Source organism: Chlorocebus sabaeus, chromosome 23 (genome assembly GCF_047675955.1).
Source record: "Chlorocebus sabaeus isolate Y175 chromosome 23, mChlSab1.0.hap1, whole genome shotgun sequence".
NCBI classification, from domain to species: domain Eukaryota; kingdom Metazoa; phylum Chordata; class Mammalia; order Primates; family Cercopithecidae; genus Chlorocebus; species Chlorocebus sabaeus.
The window spans coordinates 13,117,830-13,137,989 of NC_132926.1; the positions used below are offsets into that span (position 1 = coordinate 13,117,830).

General features: G+C 47.0%; 1 protein-coding gene across 1 annotated transcript in view; it reads left to right on the plus strand.

Annotated features, from left to right (window-relative positions):
* Nucleotides 1-220: 220 nt before the first annotated feature.
* Nucleotides 221-20,160, plus strand: part of SLIT3 (slit guidance ligand 3) — a 637,958-nt gene continuing 618,018 nt past the window's right edge. The window contains exon 1 of the mRNA XM_008015258.3: nucleotides 221-855. Coding sequence (XP_008013449.3) covers nucleotides 659-855 — 197 coding nt within the window. The 5' untranslated portion in view covers nucleotides 221-658. The remainder of the gene's footprint in view (nucleotides 856-20,160) is intronic.

A 20,160-nucleotide genomic window follows, 5' to 3' on the forward strand; every position in this document is an offset into this window, starting at 1 on the left:
GTGTTTCTTTCCTGGGGCCCTGCTGGCCGAGCCCCTTTCCTTCCCTGGTTCCTTCTCTCTCCCTCCTCTACTGCCTCCTCCCTCCAGGCTCTCGGTCGCTCCAGCAAAGTTCCCAACTTAGTCGACATGACGCGCGGCGCAGCCAATGGGAGGCGGAGTTGGCGTTTTTTTTGAGGGGGGGCGGGAGGGGTGGGCCCCGCGTCTCCGGTGTCTGCCCTGCTCAGTGAATGGAGAGAGCAAGCGCCGGCCAGCTCAGCCGGCCGCCCCGTGCCCCAGCCGCCGCCGCCGCGCACCCCAGCTCAGCCCCAAGCCGGACCTCCCCGGGCGCCACGCCCCATTGCGCTCGCCTCAGGTCCCCAACTGGGCCCGCGGGCTAGCGGGGCCAGGGGGCGCTCCGCACCTGGGCACTCCCAGCGATGCGCAGCGGGGCAGCGCCGGCCCCGCCGATGGAGCTGCTGCTGCTGCCGCTGCCGCCGCCGCCGCCCGGCGCGCCCCGCTCCGCCCGCGCCCCGTGCGCCTGAGCGCCGAGCTCGCCCCTCCTCCGCGCCAACTCCGCCGCCCGCTCCCCAGGCCGCCCGCGCTCCCCGCGCGACTCCTCGGGCTCCACGCGTCTTGCCCCGCAGAGGCAGCCTCCTCCGGGAGCGGGGCCCTGCACACCATGGCCCCCGGGTGGACAGGGGTCGGCGCTGCCGTGCGCGCCCGCCTAGCGCTGGCCTTGGCGCTGGCGAGCGTCCTGAGTGGGCCCCCAGCCGTCGCCTGCCCCACCAAGTGTACCTGCTCCGCCGCCAGCGTGGACTGCCACGGGCTGGGCCTCCGCGCAGTTCCTCGGGGTATCCCCCGCAACGCTGAGCGCCTGTGAGTACCCCTGCCCCACCCCACGCGGGCCACCCACCTGGGTCCCACCGAGGTGGCCCCAGGCGCCAGATCCCTCCTTTCCTTTCGACCTCCCTGGATGCAGTCTCTATTCCCATCCCTTCCTGGATAGGATCCCTCGCTCTCCGAGCTGGGAGTCTGTAGGCTTGGTCCGATCTGGAAAGAGAGGTCTCCAAATCCCCCGCGATGAGCCAAGAGCAGTGCTTCTCCAGGGGTGAGGGTTCCAGACGCAGGGCCCGCTGACAGCTTCCGAGGAGTAGCTGGCGAGAGGCGAGGGGAGGCAAGAGCACTGCAGCCTCAAGGTCTTAGGGTGAGGGTCAGGGGTCTGCGCTCATTAAAAAGGGGGGCGGGCGAAGGAGAAAGCTATAGGATGATGGGCCGTCAAGGCGCAGAGGCGGGAGAGAGGGCCCGAGACTGTTGACCTGCTTGGAGATCAGAATGGGCCAGCCGCTCTCTGGCTGCCCTTGCAAGGAAAGTTGAGAGTGTGGGTGAAGGTTTAACTTCTGAGGAACTGGACAGATTCAGAGTGGGTGCTCGCAAAACCCGCTCTGCCTGGAAAGCAGTCTGGGAGATGCCAAGTTGCAGACCCGGGTGAATTTTTTATGGCTCGGTTATAAATGCCTCCCCGAACGAAGGGGCCGGAGAATGGAAATGCTGACAGCTCTTCAAATGAGACCGAGCGTTATAATCTTACAAACCGCACTCAGCCTCGGATCCTGGGCTTGGCAGCGAATGGAGAGGCGCTTGCAGAATGGGGTGGATTGACCCTAGTTTTAGCCCCAATTGTGCAACCAAATATTTACTTTTCATATGTCAACGTTTTGGAAACATTTATCATTTTGATCCTCGGACCAGATTCAAAACTTGGACTCCGGGGTGGGCTCCTCTTAGTCCGCAGTTGGGGTGGGGTAAGGGAGTGGGGGAGAAACGCTGGAGTGGGTGGGAGCCTTACTGGGAACCCAGCCGAGAAGTGGGTGAGGGTTTGCTGTAGTGTGGTGGATTCCCCTTCGTGTCTTGCTCTCCCTCTTCTCCCCTTCCTCACGTGCCTTAGGGGTAGGCACCTGGATCTTCCACTCTGCTTTCTTGACTTCAGGCTGGAAGAGGGTAGTGATGACAAGCATTGTCCTAGAGTGTGTTATTCCTGTTAGTCACCTCCTATCACCCCACCTCCTCTTCTCTTCCACTTCTTTGTGCGTCTCTGGGTGGAGACTCAGCAGAACTGTCTTCCTTATTCCTGATTCTCTCTTTTTCCTTTGGCTGAAAACTTTTTTTTTTCCCTCAAGTGCAATGATTGTTTTGTTGGGTTGAACCACAGAATCCTAAAGGGTGAGAGCCGAATTATTAACAAATGTCGAAAACCAGGCTTGGAAGTATAAAATGACTTGCCCAGGAAAACACAGCAAGTTGATGGCAATAAAGGGGCCAAAATCCAGTTTTTCACACCTTAATTCAGACATTATGTTAGTCCATAGGAGTGCAAAACTTGTTTTAGTGGTATTTTTAGATACCTGCAACTTGTAAACTAAGTTCCCCTCCTTGTCACACCAGTGCTAGCCCCATGACTTAGTGAAATAATAACTATAGCTATTGTTTGATAAATGCTTTGCATGCCTTGATTTGTGTACATGTATTATCTCATTGAATCTCTCCAACAGTCCTGTTAGTTACATAGGCAATGCTTATTACTCCATTTTACAGTTAAGTCGTCTTGTCATTTACTCAAGGTCATGCAGCTAGTGAAGTGTTTGAATCCAAGCCTGATTGGTTCCTAAGCCCACAACCCTTATCACTCTGCTGGTCATCCTTGGAACAAGGGTCAGTTTGGACCACAATCTATAAACAGACAGTCCTGGCAGGTTTCTGGCTGGGCTTGGATCTTAGAACAGGCTGCTGTTGCTTCTGCTTCTGGTATACCCTGCAAATGTTCAGCTCACTTTGATGTTAGCTCTGATGCTTGGGATCTTGAAACTACTTCTTCTCCATCTTCAAAACCGTGCTCCATGTTTGGGAAACCAAGGAGAGTAAGTCCCTTTCCTCCTGGTATATAGGAAGTTTTCCAGAGCTGCAGGAACAGCACCCATGCCAGCACGCCACCCAGTCATCTCCTGTAGGAGATCTGTGCAGCTCAGGGCAACCCACCAACTCTAGAACTGGAGAAACAGGGCAGAGACTGGAGTCCTGGTCGTTCCCATAGGCCCCCTGCTGCAGTCCTTCACAGGCAGTGGGAGAGCAGGAGCTGCTTTGATATCTCTGGTCTCTTCTGCCTCAGTTGTGGTCACTGGTGCCACTTTGGCTAGGGCGCATGGGGCTGCCGCGATGGTATCTCATTCTCTTCTCCTTCCTCCCTGGGAATCGGGGACAGTCTTTAGGAGCAAGCTGGGTCAGGTTCACTTCAGGGTTTCAGGGCAGTCCACCAGCAGTTTTTCACCACCAAAATCCTGCACCACACTCTCTCTCAGCCAACTCAGATGTAACATTTCAATTCTGAAAACTCTTGGGGGATATTTGGCATTTTTATGCTCTGCCAAGGATTTCTTCAGAGAGGAATCACTCATTTATTCCTGCCTTCATTCATTCAACACACATTACGTGAGGCCGGGCGCAGTGGCTCATGCCTGTTATCCCAGCACTTTGGGAGGCCGAGGTGAGAGGATTGCTTGAGCCTAGGAGTTTGAGAACAAACATGACTTGAGCCTCTACTGCATTCCAGAAACTGTATATAGAATCATTGCATATACAGAAGAAAACCAGCACTTCAATGTAAAGAATGTAAGCAAAAGATAGAAGGAAACTTGCTTTGGTGAGCCTTTTGAACTTCCCAGGGTTCATTTTGCCATAGGGCACGTTTTGTCAGCACTGTCATCAGATGCTCAGGACCTTCCTAAAATCCAGTTTTCTGATCTCACATGTTTAAATTGTGTTTTAAAACAAAGAAACAGCATTTTCTCCATTCTCCATTCTTGGTACTCTGCCTCCCAAAAAGCCTTTGATGAAGGGATGTGTGTGTGTGTGTGTGTGTGTGTGTGTGTGTGTGTGTGTGTGTGTCTGTGTATATTGCTTCTCTGGATGTTTCTGACTTCTGAAACCTTGTGTTACGACATTAAGGAAAACCTGAGTGGGGATAATGTGCTCAGCATTTGGACTTTGCTTCAGGCCTGGAATGGGGCCTGAATTGTTCATAATTAAGCCAGAATCAGAGTTGGGGGTCCATGTTCCAAGGTATTCCCTATAATGTCAGCACATCACGCAGAAGAAGAAACTCTCTGTCTTTTGTAAACTACTGACAATTTTTCCCCCTCCATGAGGAGGTGACACCCACAAGAAAGCTAAATAAATGCAGAGAAGAATTCAGTGTAATTTATTATCCGTGCAGCAAAGATAGAGGACGAGAGGAGAGGAAGTGGATGGCGGTGCCTGAAACCAAACATTTACCATGGAGCACAGAGTAAACAGATGTTGCACTTACCCTTCTGACTACAAAAGGAGCCCACAGATGTAATTCTTCTCCAACCACAATCTCAGCCTGGAAAAAGAGGAGGCAGATGAAAATGAACTCTCACGTGGGGCCACTTCTCCCCATCTTGCCCTCCTGCCTAGAGGCAGGCAGAGGCCCACTTCTCACTGCAGTGAGGGGTGGCCTGAACGGTGGAGTGGGGGCAAGAGTGGACATCTTTGGTTTTTCACTTGGCTCTGGAACATGCTGGAGACTGCTATATTTAAATAAACATTTCCTGTTTGCGAAGGAGAACGGGCGAAAGGCTGAAACGTGAGAATGTGGTAACTTAATTTTCTCCATCACTCCAGATGACGGCTAGCTTTGCCGGTGGTTTGGTCCAATAAAAACTGACACCATGTCATAGGCTTTCCCTCACTTGACCACAGAGGTCCTGAGGTCAAGTGGGAGACTTTCCAAGATGCTCAGTAGCCAAGGCCTGTGTCCTGGTACTTCCAGCCCTCAGGGTCAACTTAGAAGACAGGGACAAGCTAGTGAATCATGGGGTCTCTCTGGGTCAACCATGGTGATGTGGCCTTTTAGGGAAACACAGTGCCCTTCTGGACAGACTAAGGAGCGGCTGAGTGGACCTGCCTCCAGTGGACCGGTCTAGCCTCCAGGGTGCTGTGCAACTTTGGACAGATTGCATTACCTCTCTGGGCCTCATTTTCGTGAAAGCAGAATTCTTGCATAGTCTTAGTGGTTTTCTTAGGGGTTATAGTCCATTGGGGGGACTGTCAGTATCCGCCTCCCTAGTGTCTAGAACAGTGCCTGGCACACAGTAGGTTTTCGGCAAATGTGTATTCAATAAAGGAATATTGAACCTCAAAACTAGAAGTCTTTCTTTAGTTCTTACAAGTGAAGGATGGGCCATTACATATCTGCATTCTGGTGAATAACTAAGGGATCCTTACTAGTAACCTATGTCATGAGTTATTAAGGGTATCTAAAATTTGGATTTTATGAACTAATATTTATTGCCTTACTAGAGTTACCAAGGACTCCTGTTGAGTGATCTGCTCTGGAGTCTGGTTGCCAGGCATTGCTTAGCAACCTTGCAAAACTCCTACTGTGCACATGCCCATGAAAAGAGCTGGAAATCCTGAGCACTTAAACCATAGGGCTTTCTAATCAGGAACTCATCAGCGTCATCCTGAGCGCTCTGTGGGTTTTGATTGCTGCTCTTCTTGTATTAATTGATAAGTTCTGCTTTTGTTGATCATCTGGGTTTTCTATTAGTTCTGCGTTTTTGCCATTTTGATTGTTATGTTGTTTTCTCTCCGGTATTGTTTGTTGTCACAGAGTTCTGTCTCCCCAGGAAAGTGAGAACGAGTAGTGGGTTGCAACTGTAGGATCTCTCACCTTGGCAATGTGGGCTGTGGCAAGAAGGTTCCCAACCCCTAAGCATTGTGGTTAGGGCAGGCGCTCTGGAGACAGAAAACTCCGGGCTTGAATTGCAGCTCTGTTACATCTTGCTGTTGCACTGTGGGCGTGTTACACTATTGTTGACTGCAGTGTGTTTAATTCTTTTGTACCTGTTTCCACACCTGTGATACCAGGACGATAAGTGCACTGTCTTCATGGGGATGCTGTGAACGTAACCTGAGGCAGTCCCTGTAATGCGCTCAGCACGGCTCCTACTGTGTTGTTCACTCATTGCTGTGATTGTTTATCCCTCTGTGATTTCTTAACTGTAAAGTATGTATGATGAATCTTCCCTATTGGGGGGATTAAATGAAATAATATACAGGAAAGTGCTTAACACAGTACAGTCGTGTGCTACATAAAATGACATAGTGGACAACATAGAGGATGGTGCTCTCGTAAGGTTAAAATGGAGCTAAAGAATTCCTATCGCCTAGTAATGTCGTAGCTTTTGTAACATCATAGTGCCACCACTTTATTTTTAATACATGTAGTGTCACCTAAGTGTCTAATGTTGATAAAGTCTCCAGTAGTGTGCAGTAATGTCCTAGGCCTTCGCATTCACTCAGCACTCACTCACTGACTCACCCAGAGCAACTTGCAGTCCTGTAAACTTTATTCCTGCTAAATGCCCTATGCGGATGTACCATTTTTTTTATCTTTCCTACCATATTTTGATTGTACCTCTTCTATGTTTAGGTATGTTTAGAAACACACATACTCACGATTGGGTCGCAGTGGCTTACAGTGTTCGGTAGAGTAACATGCTATGCAGGTTTGGAGTTTAGGAGCAATAGGCTATCCCATATAGCCTAGGCGTGTAGTCGGCTAGACCCTCTGGGCTTGTGTGAGTGCACTCTATGAGGTCTGCACAATGACGAAATCGCCTAATGATGAGTTTCTTAGAACATATCCCCATCATTAAGTAATGTGTGACTGCACCATAGGAGCCCTCCCTAAACTATTCCTGTTAGTGACCATGGCTATTACTTTTATATCTTCATCTCAGGCCCTGTCCAGTTGGAAGCTTTGAGATGCCCACCCCAAATTTGCTCCAACCCAGAGCCCTGTGGAGGCAAGTTCCTTGCCTGCCTGTGGGCTGTGCCCAGTACCCTCTTGGCTGGGCCCCTCCTTTTCTCTCTCTGCTCTTGGTCCTGCCCCTACAGCAAAGCCCAGGTCGGCCTCTGTTCCATAGAAGGGGAATTATGGTGAAAGTGGTTTAGGTCTGTCCCATGGGTGTGTTGCCTTGTGGTATATTTAAATAAGGAATGTATTTTATTTATTTTTTGGGGGTGGGTTTTCATGGGGAATTTTTAGCCCTGACTTTTTTTTCAATGTTCATTCCTTCTATCTTTCCCTAAATACCTCCTTTTACTGACTTCCCATGTCTGCCTCTATTACTGCTTTTACTTGAGACAGCTGTATTTACTAGCAGGCTCCACCCTCATTATGTAAGGTGGTCTTAACCCTTTTTAGAACTGCTGGAAGGAAAGGAAAAACAAGGGGTGGAGGCATTCCCAGAGAGCTAGCTCTTCTGGACCACTGCTAATCCCAAGCTGGGTGGCTGCAGAGGGTGCCCTGGCACTGTGCTGAGCTCCCTGTGCACTCCGTTCTTCATTGTTCCCCATCCTTAAATTCAAATCAACCTTGCCAAGGTTGGATGCTCATGAGTCCTTGACCTCTCTGCTTTGCAGGCCTGGACTGTGATCTGTAACTACTGTGACTGCTGGCCTGTTGAGAGGCTAACCTTTCTTCCCCACTCACTGTGGTCTTCATAGTTGTGTTGTCAGTACCATGTTTGATACAGTGAAACCCTGGCCAAAGGGTGCATGATTAGAACCTTCTGTACTGAGTGGACAGAGAAGATGGGAAAATGTGCCACTAGAGCGAGACTCTGGGACCCAAATCCCGGTTCTGTCATCTACTAGCTGGATGGGCCTCAGTCTTCCCATCTGATAAATGGGAATAATAATAATACTCCCTTCAAAGGATGCTGTATTAATCCACATAGGCTGCCTGGAACCAAGAGCTCCCTCTATCAATATTCCTGTTGTTATTATGATCAAAAGTCTTACTGAGTGTAGACCTCCTATCGGAGCATGATCAGGATGAAGCTTCATGAAGAAAAATATGGATCATCGGGGTTGGAAGAGGTCCTTTTGTCCAAGTTCCAACCACACAAAGGCTGGTCTTCCATCAGCACAATTTCAGGGAAGGTGGTCAGTTAGCCTCCTTTGCTTGATGATATCTAGTGGTGAGGAGCTCAGTTCTTCCTAAAGCAATTTATTCCATTAAAAAACACAGTCCTAATAAGAAAATGTCCTTTGTGTGGGAGTTGGACTTATCTCTTATTGATTGTCATTACCCAGGGCAAGCATAATCTTTTTTCCAAATGACAAGTTTTTGGAAGTCTTATTGCTGTGGTATTTCTCACCACCCATTTACCCGAGTCTCCTAACATTTTTACAATCGCCTCAACTGTTCTGTATGTGATATGGTTTGGGCATACACCTTGTCCTCCATGCCTACTTCTCTTCCTCTAAATGGATTCCAATCTTCTCCGACTGCATTAGTTAGAAGGAGACCTTCCACGCCCTCACTGTTTTATTTGACTTCTATCAGCCAGCACATTCAAAAGAACCTTTTCACTTTGGACAGCCACAGCCCTGGGTGGGCTCATTTTGACCAAGCTGCCTGACACCCCCATATCTCCCCAGCCTTCCCTGCTGTTAGTTTGTTGTCCCCCCTTCTAGACTTGTGCAGTTGACTTTTTGGAGTCTAAGTGCAACACTTTGCATTTATCGTAATTAACTTTTGGCAAATCATTTCATTTCATCAGCTTTTCAGGAGCATTTTCTATTTCGATTTCCTCATCTAGCAATTAACTACTCCTTTCCCCATCTCCCACTATTTATTTCCTCTGCAATTTTAATGAGCTTGCCCTATGGATCTTTATCCAAGTTGTCAATATAATCAGCAGAGTTCTCTGTGCGTTTTTTTTCGAAATCTTTCTACAATCTGGCATTTGGATTACATAAATACATTGCCCCATTCTTTCTGGCTGGGATGGAAAAAAAATGTTGAGGTCTTCTTGGCTTGTAGCATCTTCTTTCCCTGGGGTCCTGTTGGTTCATATTTTCTCTGGAATAATTTCCCATTAATGCTTAATTCTTCAGCTTGCTAAATTTTCTCTATACTCTTGGTTTCTCATGGAACTTTCCATCATGACTTTAGCTTCATTTTTGTCCTATTAGGCTAGTACCACAAGTCCCACCAGCACAGGATATGACGCATGTATGTGTGTGTATGTTGAATGTATATGTATATATGTATTATTCCCTCCTGGTAAAAAGTTTAGCCTGAGGGACTGAGCCTTTCTGCCGATAGCAGAGCTCAGGTAGCTTCAGGTTTTTAACCACAGTGATTTCTCTTAGCATCTTGGGTACTCATTGGCATTGGGCACATTTTCTGGAGTAGTTCTGGGAACAGACATGATGGAGCATGAAGCATAGGGGACCGAGGCCTACAGGGTCCCCAAGCCTCTATAAACAACAACAACAACAGTCATCACCATAACAATAGCTGGCATTTATTGAGCCATTCTTTGTGCCTGGCACTGCTCTTACACTTTACACGCATGGAGTCATTTCCTATTCGAAGAGTTATGTGAAGTAGGCAGGAGGACTGTCTGCATTTTATAGATGCGACAACTATATCAGGGAGGTGAAATGACATCCCCAGTCAGGAACAGGAGAGGCAGGGTTCATCCAGCCAGGCTGGTCTCAGAGGCTGCACGCCAACCCCCGGTCATGTCATTCCTTCAGAATCTTTCAAGTCAACCTCCTTTTCTGTCTTCTAAACTCCATTCTCAAGTAACAACTAGAAGAAGAACATGATGAGTTCAACTTAAATCAAGGAGCCCCTGTTTGATGCAGAGCATCTAGAGGAATGTCAAGGATGTGATCTGGACACCTGGTGAAACAGAGCCATCATGTCCAGTTTGGGGAAATAGGTGGCCTTTGTTTCGGAGCTTGAAGACTAATAGGGTCCCTGTACATAGGAATGGGACCATGGTACAGTCACAGAAGTTCATGATTAGATGCTCCTGAGCCCAGCTTAAAATGATGGCAGCAGCACTTTGGGAAGTTTTATCTCATGGGGATGTTTAGAACAGAATCCAAATCTTAGGAAAAAATCTCCATGGTATGTGTCCACTGACTGTTTTTTAAATTTCAGGTTTGAGGGGATACACCCTCCAAGAGTAGTTCTGATGAATCTTGCTGAGTAGTATTTTCCCCCTCAAGCATCTACTCAAATGTTGGCAGGAGTCATCTTCCTTTGCAGTTAGATGCACCACTTGTTTTCTCTCAGTTAGGATCTCAGGGCTCCACCTGCCCTGGCATCAGGTCCTGTTCCAACAGGATGTACATAAGATATATCCTGGCTGGAGTCGAGTGTGACTGCACTTATCACGGCCATATCACTGCTTGTGTGGGCTCAGACTCCTCTTCTCTTGTCCTAAATGCCAATCTGGTTCCTGACCCGTGATTCATTCTGCACTTTGGCAGCAGTGTATCTTGTGGCTCCTGAAAGTCTGCCAGCACACTTAACCACCCACCTTGCCTCCCTCTTGGGTTTTTCTACCTCTCCAGCTCCTGTCTGTTACCAGGTATACCCATCCTTTGCCCTAGCATGTGCCCTAGTGTGTTCCCTAGTGTACGCCCTAGCGCATGCCCTATGTATGCCCTAGTGCGTGCCCTAGCATGTGCCCCAGTGTGTGCCCTAGCGTATGCGCCAGTGCGTGCCCTAGCGTGTGCCCCAGTGTGTGCCCTAGCGTATGCGCCAGTGTGGGCCCTAGCGTATGCGCCAGTGCGTGCCCTAGCGTGTGCCCCAGTGTGTGCCCTAGCGTATGCGCCAGTGCGTGCCCTAGCGTGTGCCCCAGTGTGTGCCCTAGCGTATGCCCTAGTGTGTGCCATAGCATGTGCCCTAGTGTGTGCCATAGCATGTGCCCCAGTGTGTGCCCTAGCGTATGCGCCAGTGCATGCCCTAGCGTGTGCCCCAGTGTGTGCCCTAGCGTGTGCCCTAGTGTGTGCCATAGCATATGCCCCAGTGTGTGCCCCAGCATGTGCCCCAGTGTGTGCCATAGCATGTGCCCCAGTGTGTGCCCCAGCATGTGCCCTAGTGTGTGCCATAGCATGTGCCACAATGTGTGCCCTAGTATGTGCCCGAGCATATGCTCTAGTACGTGCCATAGCGTGTGCCCCAGTGTATGCCCTAGCGTGTGCCCTAGTGTGCGCCAAAGCATGTGCCCTCGTGTGTGCCTTAGCATATGCCCTATCGTATGCCCTAGCACATGCACTAGTGTGTGCCCTGGCATGTGCCCCAGTGTGTGCCTTAATGTGTGCCCCAGCGTATGGCCTAGCATGTGCCCCAGTGTGTGCCCTAGCATATGCCCTAGTGTGTGCCCCAGTGTATGCCCTAGCATGTGCCCTAGTGTATGCCCTAGTGTGTGCTCTAGCATATTCCCTAGTGTGTGCCCTGGCATAGGCCTTAGTGTACGTTCTAGCATATTCCCTAGTGTGTGCCCTGGCGTATGCCCTAGTGTACATTCTAGCATATGTCCTAGTGTGTGCCCTAGCATTTGCCTTAGTGTATGTTCTAGCATATGCCCTGGTGTGTGCCCTGGCCTGTGCCCTAGTGTGTGTCCTAGTGTATGCCCTAGTGTGTGCCCTAGCATATGCCCTGGTGTGTGTTCTAGCGTATACCCTAGCATGTGCCCTAGTGAGTGCCCTAACTCAGGTATGTCTGCATGCTGTGGAGTCCATGACCCTCTTCTAATCAGAGTGCTATGACTTGGCCATGGAATTATGCATGTTTGCATCTCTCCCTGAGCTTTAGCTGCTCCTGGCTCCTGCCTTAATCCTTCTAGCTTGGCTTCTTGCCCTCTACTGCCCGCTATGTAGTTCTCCACAGTCTTGGTATTGAATTTAGACTGTCACCATCAGAACCCCACGTCCTGAAATTGGATTTCATGGCCTGGACCTTCACTGGAGACTGGAGACTTGCAATGAACTCAGAGCTCTGCCCTGGAAACAACATCAGACTTCATTTTTATGGCTATTTGAAATCTTTTATCATGTCCAGGGTAGCATGCAAAGGTGCCCCAGGGCTGGACTCTTTAAATGATGAATTACTTAGACATACTCCTGAACTCCCTGTACCCCAAATAGGACAGATCATTTTGTGATTAAGAAGCACAGCAGTGATGATCTCATTGGAGAGCTGTCCTGCTCAGAAATGGGTTGCAGAAATTTCTAGACTATCTAGTGCTTTGCTGACATTCTTTCTTTCTCTCCTCCTCTTCTCTCCCCAGCTCTAGAATATAGGTAGAAAGTGTTCTGAGTATAGGGATTCTAAGTGGAATTAGTGGGAAGCCAGTGGGGAGTACAATTTGGATGTAGTAGAAAGACCTAGGCTGAATCCTGGCTTCTGTCACTTTCTAACTGCCCCACCTGTCTGAGTACCTTTGCGGTCTCCATTGTCTCATCTATAACCTTTGGAATGGGGGAAATAACACTCATCTCAGGGGGCTGATGCAAGGTTTAAATGAGATCAGATGTCTCCAAATGCCTTCTAAATTTAGTGCTATGCGAATACCTTAATGAGTCCACCCACAATATCTGAATTGAACCACTAAATCCTATATCTGGAAGATGATCAGGGTATATTTTAGAAGCTTTCATTTACAGATGAAGAAACTCAGGGAGCTCCAAAACCTTGCTCAGAGTCACCCATGTCTTCAAACTCTTGTTCCAGTTTCCTTTTCATTTAACAAGATGCATCTTTTACAAATTAAAATATAACCTCTCACCAGTGATGTCAGCAGCTTAACCAGGTGGAGTTTAGAGCACTGGCTTATTAATAAGTGACAGTGTCTAAGACAGTAGGACCAAATAAGGGAATCCATGAAGGATGGAACCATTTAAAGGGGCCATTTATTGGGTGTCTACCACAAAGAATAAAGCAAGTGAAATGTTCTGATAACTACAACAGCTCAAACTAACTTCAGAGTTAGTCTAGACTGTCTCTCCCTCCAAATGACTGACAAGGCAAAGGCTACCATGCTAGGTTCAGAGCAGGGAGATTTATGGATTGGGAAAAATGCTAGAACCATGAAGGATGTAGCACCAAACCCTCAGGAATCAATGATAAAAGCAAGTCCCCCTCATCCATTTTAGTGGGTACAAATATATAGAAAGCCTCACACGTCATAAAAAAATAGTACAAGTGGAATTAAAAAAAAACTCATGGGGAAAATATTAATCTGAGAACAATTGTATCTGAGAAAGCATTCAAGTATGCCTCTGCAGCTAGCTGGCGAACAGCACAAGTTCTGCATTTTATTAGAGTCCTAACTCTGTTCTGGACTGAGTGTAGAACACTGACCTTATTTGAGAAGCATTTCATAAACACTGACACACAGCACAGCAGCATTTGAGGCCATGAGGAGATACAGGGCCTTCTTTAGGGGGCCAGCTTCCCTTCCCCTCCTGGGCTGCAAGGGACCGCTAGGAAATCGTTTCCCTGAGGAGGTATTATCTTTATTTTTCTCTCTTAGGTTTAAGTCAGCAGGAGGAATTTTCCTTGGTGAAAAATGAGGGAGAGGGATTTGGAATAAAATTTGTGCCTTGGTCAGGTTTGCGTAAGCATGGGGTAGGCGATGGGGAAGACCCTGCTGTGGGGGAAAGGGTCTAAGAACCTTCACTTGGCCAGTGGAGTTTCTTTTTGGAGATCTCACCTGGTGCCTGGAGACCTATGCTGTGGCTGTGTCAGAGGCAGGTTCTCAGGCAGCATTCACCCAGTCCTTTGGAATGCAAGACTTGTGGCTTGCAACCGCCCTGAGAAACGCGTCCACCACATCCCCTCCTGCTAGAAGCTGGCACCTCCCTTTCCATCTGCTGCCAGCGTACAAGTTCTGAATTTGTGCCACAGAACTTGGTTCTGTTCCTCCCCCTCTTGTTGCCTTCCCTAGCCAAGAGATTTTCAGGCTTTTGAGGTATCTCTGGAGATCATCTGGTCTACTCCCTCCCCACTGATCTCAGCCCATCTCCAAAGGGAAATGGATTAGGAAGGTCACCAGAGAGGACCTCAGCTTCCTGGTGTGGTCTGCCCTTGTGAAAAGGTGCCTTCATTTCTGCCTCATCCTGTGCAATGATCATGCAGAGCCATGGGAAGCCTCTGCCAGTCTGGGAAGCTAGGGAGACAGAAGAGGGACCACATCTAGTACAAAAAATAAGGGAATCATGTGGAAGCAGAGGGGAGAGGCACCAGATGGGTGACTCGGGATGGCAGATCATATCCTGAGGGCTCTCAGCACCAAGCCTGCAGCTTATTTAAAGCCTAGAGAGGGAAGATCCCAGCTGAAGAGAATGGCAAGGGAAGGAACACTGGGAACCAGGACTGGAGCAGGAATTCAAAAATGGGAAGGCCAGTTGCTTCATGGAGCTTTTAATGACTCTAGTTCTCCACCAACACCCCTCCCCTTCTAATTGCTTCATAGCACAAGATGGTAACCAATCTGCTCTGTTTACTCTGTTTAGGCGTACATTTTAGTACTTTCTGAAACATTTCCCATAAGCTTCCCCCTGCCGTGTGCCCTCCTTGTACATTCTAGAAATTTTGCAAAGACCCAAGTCTCCTCTGGGTTCTTTCCTGACTGGAGCTGCATGCTGATTCAAGCCATGTTGTCAGGAAGCTCTCTTCCCGTCTTCAAAACAAGAAACATCTTCTTCCAAGAAGACTGCACTACAGTTTTCTTTGTCTGTGTTGCTAACGAACAAAGAGGCCCCATTGCAAAGCAGCATTTCATGAGCAGAGCAGGGCTGATAGCACCTCTTGCCAAATGTGACTGTGTGTAGTTGTGTGGGGGGAAAATAGCTTTGTCAAGAGGAGGGCCGAGGGAGGCGGCTCTGGGGAATTTTTAGCAACTGCAGCATGGTGTAGTGGAAAGAATGCTTGCCTGGGAATTTGGAGACCTGGCCGTACCTCTGACACACCGTGTGACCTTGGACAAGTCATTTGACCTCCCTGGGCCTCAGTTTCCTGATCTTTAAAGGGGATGAGGGAAGTAGACTGGATGATCTCCAAGGATCCTTTCAGCCCTATGCATCCTCACTTCTAGGGGCTGGGATTTGGGGTTTAGACCTGAGCCAATATCCGTCTAACTCAAGAGACTTTCTAGAGGCAAGAGAGAGGCCAGGACAGCTGCTTCGGGGAGTGGCTGGTCCTTGATTAAGGCTCAAATAATTAGCTCAGCTCCACAGTAAGCCTTCTGAAATTAAGGGAAAAAAAAGATGTTTAGTTTAAAAAAATAGCAGTTAGTGTTTCTTAAAACTGATTGGCTTGGGGCTTTGTAGGTTTTATTCAGAGACAAAATTTTGCTTCCTCTGTAGTATAGCAGTTTAGATTATTGATGCTTTGATGCTGGAGTTAGTGTGACCCGGTTTTGAATGCCATTAGTAGCTAAGTAATCTTGGGCATGGTCTTTAATAGTAACCTGCTTCCCTGGCTTACTAGGAAGATCAAATGAGGTAATACATGTCAAGCTTAGAGGACAGTGTCTGGCATTAAATAATCACTCAAAAAGCCATTATCATGGCTATATTTTGCTGTTTAATAATCCACCCCAAAACTTAATATTCTAAAGTGACGACCATTTTATCATGCTCAATGATTCTCTAGGTCTGGATTTTGGACATAGTGCAGTAGAGATGGCTTCTTTCTGCTTCATACAGTCTGAGGCATCATCTGCAAAGTCTGGAATGACCAGGGGAGACTTGAATACCTGGGTGCTAGAATCACGAGCAGGCTGTTCACTCACATGTCTGGCACCTAGGCTAGGATGACTTGAAGGCTGGGCTCAGCTGGAACTGTTGACCTGACCGCCTACACATGTGACCTCTATGTGGCTTGAGCTTCCTCACAACATGGTGGCCTCTGAGTAGTCTAGCTTCTCACATGGTTGCTCCACACTCCGAGAAGAGGTGTGCAGCAACTCAGAACAACTCAGAAGTAGCATGGCTTTTTATGAATGAGCCTTAAAAGCAACATAGTACCCCTTCTGCTCCTCTGCTCTGTTGCTCTGAACAGTACAAGCTTGCCCAGATGCAAGGGTAGGGGCCATCTCTCCATGGAAGAAGTCTCTTAGAAGTTGCAGCTATGTTTTAAAACCTCCACAGCCATATAGTTATCATCATCATTTTTCTGTACCATATAATCTAATCTCTGAAGTAGACAAAAAGTTCCTTGAGGACAGGAGCTGGCATTTCTCTATAGAAGCTTAGTACAATGCTTGTGAAAATAAGGCAAAATCAACATATTTTCAAAAATCAAATAGAATTGGATAGGCAGCAGGTTTGGTGGAAAGACCAGGAGCTTAGCGCCAAAGAGATCTGGATTCAAAAGTTTGTATTCAGGGCCAGGTGCAGTGGCTCACACGTGTAGTCCCAGCCCTTTGGGAGGCTAAGGGGAGGATCACTTGAGTCTGTGAGTTTGACACCCACCAAAATATAAAGATAAAAAAATTAGCCTGGCATAGTATACACACCTGTGGTGCTAGTTACTCAGGAGGCTGAGGTGGGAAGGATCACTTGAGTCTAGGAGGTCAGTCCGCAGTGAGCCATGATTGCACCACTGCACTCTATCCTGGGTGACAGAGTGTGACCCTGTCTCCAAGAAAAAAAAAAATCTGTGTTCAAAATGTGCTCTTTGAAAAATTACTTGTCTTTCTCATAAAAAAAGACATAAAGACAGTAATACTTATCTCAAGGATTGTTGTAAGAACTAAGGATAATAAATGCAAAATGCCTAAAACACGCAGTCAATGCTCTAACTAAATTACAGATATTGTGAGGCAGTGTAGGATTGTGGCAAGCACCTGGATACTCCAGTCAGACAAACTTGGTTTCAAATTCCATCACTTCTCATTGTGTGAATGTAGATAAGTCCCTTCATCTGTTTGGGTCTCAGGATCCTCATCTGTAAAATGGGTATTATAGTAACTGTCTTGTAGGGTTATTGTGGAGATGAGAAAAGCGTCTATCTCAGACCCATCATGTAACGCTTCTGTCTCAGACCCTGGCACATTGTAGGGACTTGAAATAGTACCTATATTAGCCACAGTTAACAATTTTTCTTCTTTTGTTTGTATATTGATTTGTCCATGAATTTATGCACCGAACAGTGACTCATGTAATACTAATAAACTCACAATGGCTTCATTTATCAAGTTTCCTCATGGCAGTGTCTGTTGATGCCTAGATCTGGGAAGATACCCTCATGGGATAGAGAACAAGCCCTTTGGAAAGGAGCTCAGGGTCCCAAGTAAGCTGCCTGGGACAGTACTCTATTTTGACACATCCACAGCTGAGTTTTAATTGTCCCTATTGGCTTCTGACCCTAGAGATCCCCTGGCCTCCTCCAGTGATAATCGTTTTGCTCAGAAGTTCACATTTTCTTTCCTCACCAGATAGATCCTGTCCCTTGCTGCTGTGCAACCATGGGCAAACATGTTAACTCTTACCTTGTGTCTGCTTTTGTCAGTGCCTTTGTTTTTGTTTTTTCTTTTAAGCATTGTTCTATTGGCTCAAATTCAGCAAACTGTACCAGCCTTGTCTTTGTGCTGTCAAGCCAGGTCATGGGGGTTCATTTTCCCGGGTAGTTCCTGGGATCTGAAGCTCTCTCAGGAACCACTGACTACTAGCTTCTTGTTTTCTTCCCTAAGACCTCCCAGGAGCCCCAACCTTATCTTTTCTGCTTTTTAAGAGTCTAAATAATCTGATAAAAGACATTTATCTTGTCTTTAGAAAAATGCACAAACCTCACAACATTTTGCAAATGATTTTGAGGTCATTCCATGGCCACTTCTCCAGTGGCATATTTCTTCTGAATGATCCTTATCTGTCTTAGTGATTTTGATTGGATGAACCTCTGGGTTTTTGCTGAGTTTGACTTTGGGATCATCGTGTAGCTGTGAAATTGTCATAAGTCTCTCAGTCCCCTCCATTGTAGTAGACATGCATTGTTTTCTGGCTGCGTAGGACTTGTTCCCTCTCTCTTCCTAGCAGCAGCCCTTCTTTCATTATTGGGATGTCATTTTCTGCACCCATGGGATATACAGTCTGGCAGATTTTTGATCAGGGCTTTTGGTCTCTGCTAGTCAAGGGCTAGTTTATGACCCAAGTCAGGTCAATTGGATCCTTTCTTTCTGGAACTGAAATCTTGACCAGAGGAACAAAGAGATTGGACATAATGGTTTTCCATTTCATCTAAGCACCTTCAAAAGCATAGACAAGACTATGCCTGCTTCCCTCCCACCCCCCAAGACCTGTTCTTAAGATGCACATTGAATCCAGGAGTTCCTGATAGCTTTCTAGAGAATTCCCTTTCACTCAACTTCACAAGATTGCAACCAAATTTCCAAATGAGCGAGAAAGCCACAAACAACAAACTTCTGGGGAGAAAATGGCACAATGAGAAAGATTATGCATGGCCTTTGGAGAAAGGCAGACCAGGTTTGAATCACAGTTTCACCATTCACCAGCTGGGTGCCCTTAGGCAAGTTCATTTTTCCTTTAGGATGTCAGCATCATTGTAAAATAAGGATAATGAGTCATGAAGCCCTGGTTCTCAAACTTGCCTGTGTATTGCAATCATCTGGGGAGACTTAAAAAATTACTGATGCCCAGACCGATCCCCAGAGAGTGGGATTTAATGATTTGGGGGTGCTTTTGGGATGTTGGGATTTTGTAAACCTTGCAGGTGTTTCTGATGTACAGCAGTGTTTGAGAAAATTGACCTCAAGAAATTCTTCAAATTATAGGGATGAATAAATGAGGTAAGATATGTAAAACATTTAGCATAATGTAAGGATGATAGAAGTCACTCTGTTCTCCTTTCCTGTCCTTTCTTAAGGTGAACCAGAATCGCTTGCTGTTGCTTCTAGCACAGTTTTCTTTGTTTGGAGTAGTCATAGCAATGCATGAAAACCACGATGCAGTATAACCTCACCATTATAGGTGAAGGACAATCATAAATGTAGCCAGAATTATAGAATATACAAAAATGTGATTACTTTCACATCCCTGGAATAACTAGGGCAAGTTCAACAATCCTTTGTGAGAACGTTCTATGGAGTAACTGCTTTAATGGAGAGACAAAATTGATTTATAATTACCATGGCAACAGCAAAATGGAGTGATGTCTTCCTAAGGGACCTGGACCAGGACCCAGGAGAATTCTCTCCCAGGTCTGCCCTGCAACTTGCTGAGTGACCTTGGCTCAGACGGTTCATCTCATAAGTCCACAGTTTCCCCAGAGCCTATATTCTGACCTGCGCATCTTCAACAGATTTTTTTGAGTGAAATATATTGAGGTGACAGTTGTTAAGACAATGACGAGAAGAGGCTGTAGGAGGCAGAATGAAAGCAAGGCCTTGAGCCTCATAGAAGAGATAATTATAGATGCTGGTTCTCCCACCTGCCGGCTTCTCCCATATCCAGCAAAACCTATCCAAGTCTCTATCTTCAAAAAGTTCTTTCTGTAGAGAGGATGCAAGGGGAAGCTTCCACATAGCTCAGGCTTTCTCACTTCAGTACTATTGACATGTTGGGTTGGATATTTTTATTGTTTAGTGGGCTGTCCTGTTCATTATATTTAGCAACATTTCTGACCTCTGCTTCTTAGATTCCAGCTGTACCCTTGTTTCATAACAACTCAAAAAATGTTTCCAGACATTGCCAAATGTCCCCTGGGGGGAAAAATTACCTCCAGTTAAGAAACACTGGCTAGCCCAATGTCAATGAAGTATGCTTAAGTTAATAAAGCAACATAATTGTGTGCACACAGTGTTTAATCTCTGTAGTGCCTTCAGAAATTTTTGCAGATGTCCATGGAGCAGACTGTTATCAGGAATCTTTACATCCATTGTTTCAGATGGGGGTTCTGAGTTACAGAGAAGTTAATAGTAACAGTAATAATGACTTATGTAATTTTTTATGTCAAATTCCCCCCACCAATTATTTATTTATTTATTTAGTTTTTGAGACGGAGTCTCACTCTGATGCCATGCTGGAGTGCAGTGGCGCCATCTCAGCCCACTACAACCTCTGACTCCCTGGTTCAAGCGATTCTTCTGCCTCAGCCTCCCAAGTATCTAGGATTACAGATACCCGCCATCACACCCAGCTAATTTTGTATTTTTAGTAGAGATGGGTTTTCACCATGTTTGCCAGGATGGTCTCAATCTCCTGACCATGTGATCCACCCGCCTCGGCCTCCCAAAGTGCTGGGGTTACAGGCGTGAGCCACAG